General features: G+C 33.4%; 1 protein-coding gene across 1 annotated transcript; it reads left to right on the top strand.

Annotated features, from left to right (window-relative positions):
* Nucleotides 1-790: 790 nt before the first annotated feature.
* Nucleotides 791-1,687, top strand: LOC108824014 (acyl carrier protein 2, mitochondrial). Its single transcript, XM_018597347.2, has 2 exons — nucleotides 791-1,063; nucleotides 1,307-1,687. Exons 1-2 carry the CDS (start codon nucleotides 845-847, stop codon nucleotides 1,481-1,483), a joined length of 396 nt encoding a protein of 131 aa, XP_018452849.1. The 5' UTR covers nucleotides 791-844; the 3' UTR covers nucleotides 1,484-1,687.
* Nucleotides 1,688-2,090: the final 403 nt, after the last annotated feature.

Genomic DNA, 2,090 nt, shown 5'->3' on the forward strand with positions numbered 1-2,090 from the left:
ATTAAAATTTAATTATTTTCTAAATATTTTTTAAAATATAAATAATATCTATTTTATTTTTCAGTAGATAATATATTATTCTATAAAAAATTAAACAATTTACTAATCTGGTTTACATGTGGTCAACTCGATAACTTGATCCGCTATATTGTCCGATTCAATATTTGGATAGGGTTTTATCATGGAAAATTTTCTAACGCAGTGGATAATAAGGAAATGTTTAGAGTTTTTAATTGACCAGTAATACAAATAATAGAGGGAAACATGGATTTCATATTCTACCGTTGTAATTGTATATGTCTGTATAATGTGCCTCATACCGGCTTTAGAACATTGTGTATCTTTTAGATTACATATTCTAAACCACTGTAGATGGTAGATTTGATTTACTAACATATTTATCTCATTTTTAAAATTATTATTCAAACATCTTTTGAATCAAAAAAATATTTTTCTTATATGCACATGCTTGTCTACATCAAATTTTCTATTTTTTCATATTCTTTTGCTTTGTAAAAAAATTATATGAATTTTTATATACAAAAAGGATAGTTAATGTCCAAATGTGATAAAAATTTGAATTTGTTCTATGGGGACAATACTATAAGGTAAGGTGTTCCATATTGGCAAATTTTCCTTATTACATTGATCGTTACCAAACAGTTGAAAATTAAAAAAGTACATGAGCCCAGTATCGATAGGGCCTAACAAAAAAGATGCAAAAGAAGCCCAGTACATAATAGCCTACGATGTCGTTTAGAATCTAACAAGAAGTCAAATCTGAAATCTCCTACGAGATTCTAATTCTAGGGTTGTCTTTCATTTCATTCTGCAACACATAGCGATGGCGGCGAGAAATGCTCTCCTTCGATACCTTAGAGTCAACGTCAATCCATCACTACTAAACCCCACAACAATCGGCGCTAGAGAAGCAGCACTGCCTTTCGCCGTCCTTCTTCGTCGTTTCTCGGAGGAAGTAAGAGGATCTTTTCTAGACAAATCTGATGTCACAGATCGCGTTATCTCCGTCGTCAAAAACTTCCAAAGAGTCGATCCCTCAAAGGTGATTATCTTCCCTTTGATTCTACTTTGTATTGCGATCAAATTGAATTTGTTAGTGATTACTGGATCTGATTAGATTAATGTTGTGGTCTGAGCATTCAGGATGTGTAGTTTAGTCGAATAATGATCGTTTTATTACCTGACTGTAATCATCTCAAACGCAAACAGTAAAGTAACTGCATAGAACTAGTCTTATATTACATAGAACTAGGCTTTAACTCTGTACCAATGCTGTCTATTGCAGGTAACACCGAAAGCCCATTTCCATAACGATCTAGGGTTAGACAGTTTGGACAGTGTGGAAGTTGTGATGGCATTGGAGGAAGAATTCAAATTTGAGATCCCTGATAATGAAGCTGACAAGATCCAGTCCGTCGATCAAGCTGTTGATTTTATCGCTTCTCATCCTCAGGCCACTTAAAAAAGGGAAACAAATTCTTCAGTGTTATGCCATCATGCCTTCTGTGCCCAATAAGAAGTTCAGAAACAAACATATTTTTTTTGGCTCTACTTTTGTTTTCATATGGTATTAGATGTGTTCTTTGCTTGAGTTTACGAGGTCTTTCCTGAAACTTTGTTGTTCTTGACAATCTTTTGATGAATAATGCATCTGAGACTCGTTGCATTTGAGGATCCGTGAAATGTTGAGGCATTGTCTCTCATAAGAGAGAAACTAAGATGCTTGTATAACAAGAGTAGTAGTTCCGATTGATACAAACATATCAATAGCTCCTGTGAGAAATGAGAGCTACACAGAGAAGCTATACCACATATAATATGAAACGATCATCCATGGTAATGCTATAGTTACTGCAATTGTAAGATGCAGCACAATTATGGTGGAAGATAAATCAAGATAATAAAATTAGCAAATACTTTTTTGATATATTAGAAATCATCTAAAACAATCAGACTTGTTACTAAAATATTTCTAACTTATCAGCTCATGTCTCACTTTAGCCTGATGTCAACCTATGTTTCAAGATGGTCTTAATAACACTTCTAACTTCCAAGAGATTCCCACTCTT

This window comes from Raphanus sativus, chromosome 2, assembly GCF_000801105.2.
Source record: "Raphanus sativus cultivar WK10039 chromosome 2, ASM80110v3, whole genome shotgun sequence".
Classification (NCBI taxonomy): domain Eukaryota; kingdom Viridiplantae; phylum Streptophyta; class Magnoliopsida; order Brassicales; family Brassicaceae; genus Raphanus; species Raphanus sativus.

Coding starts and splice junctions, on each gene's coding strand:
- LOC108824014 (XM_018597347.2), top strand. CDS start 845: ATGGCGGCGAGAAATGCTCTCCTTCGATACCTTAGAGTCAACGTCAAT. Junction 1,064..1,306: donor AAAGAGTCGATCCCTCAAAG/GTGATTATCTTC, acceptor TGTCTATTGCAG/GTAACACCGAAAGCCCATTT.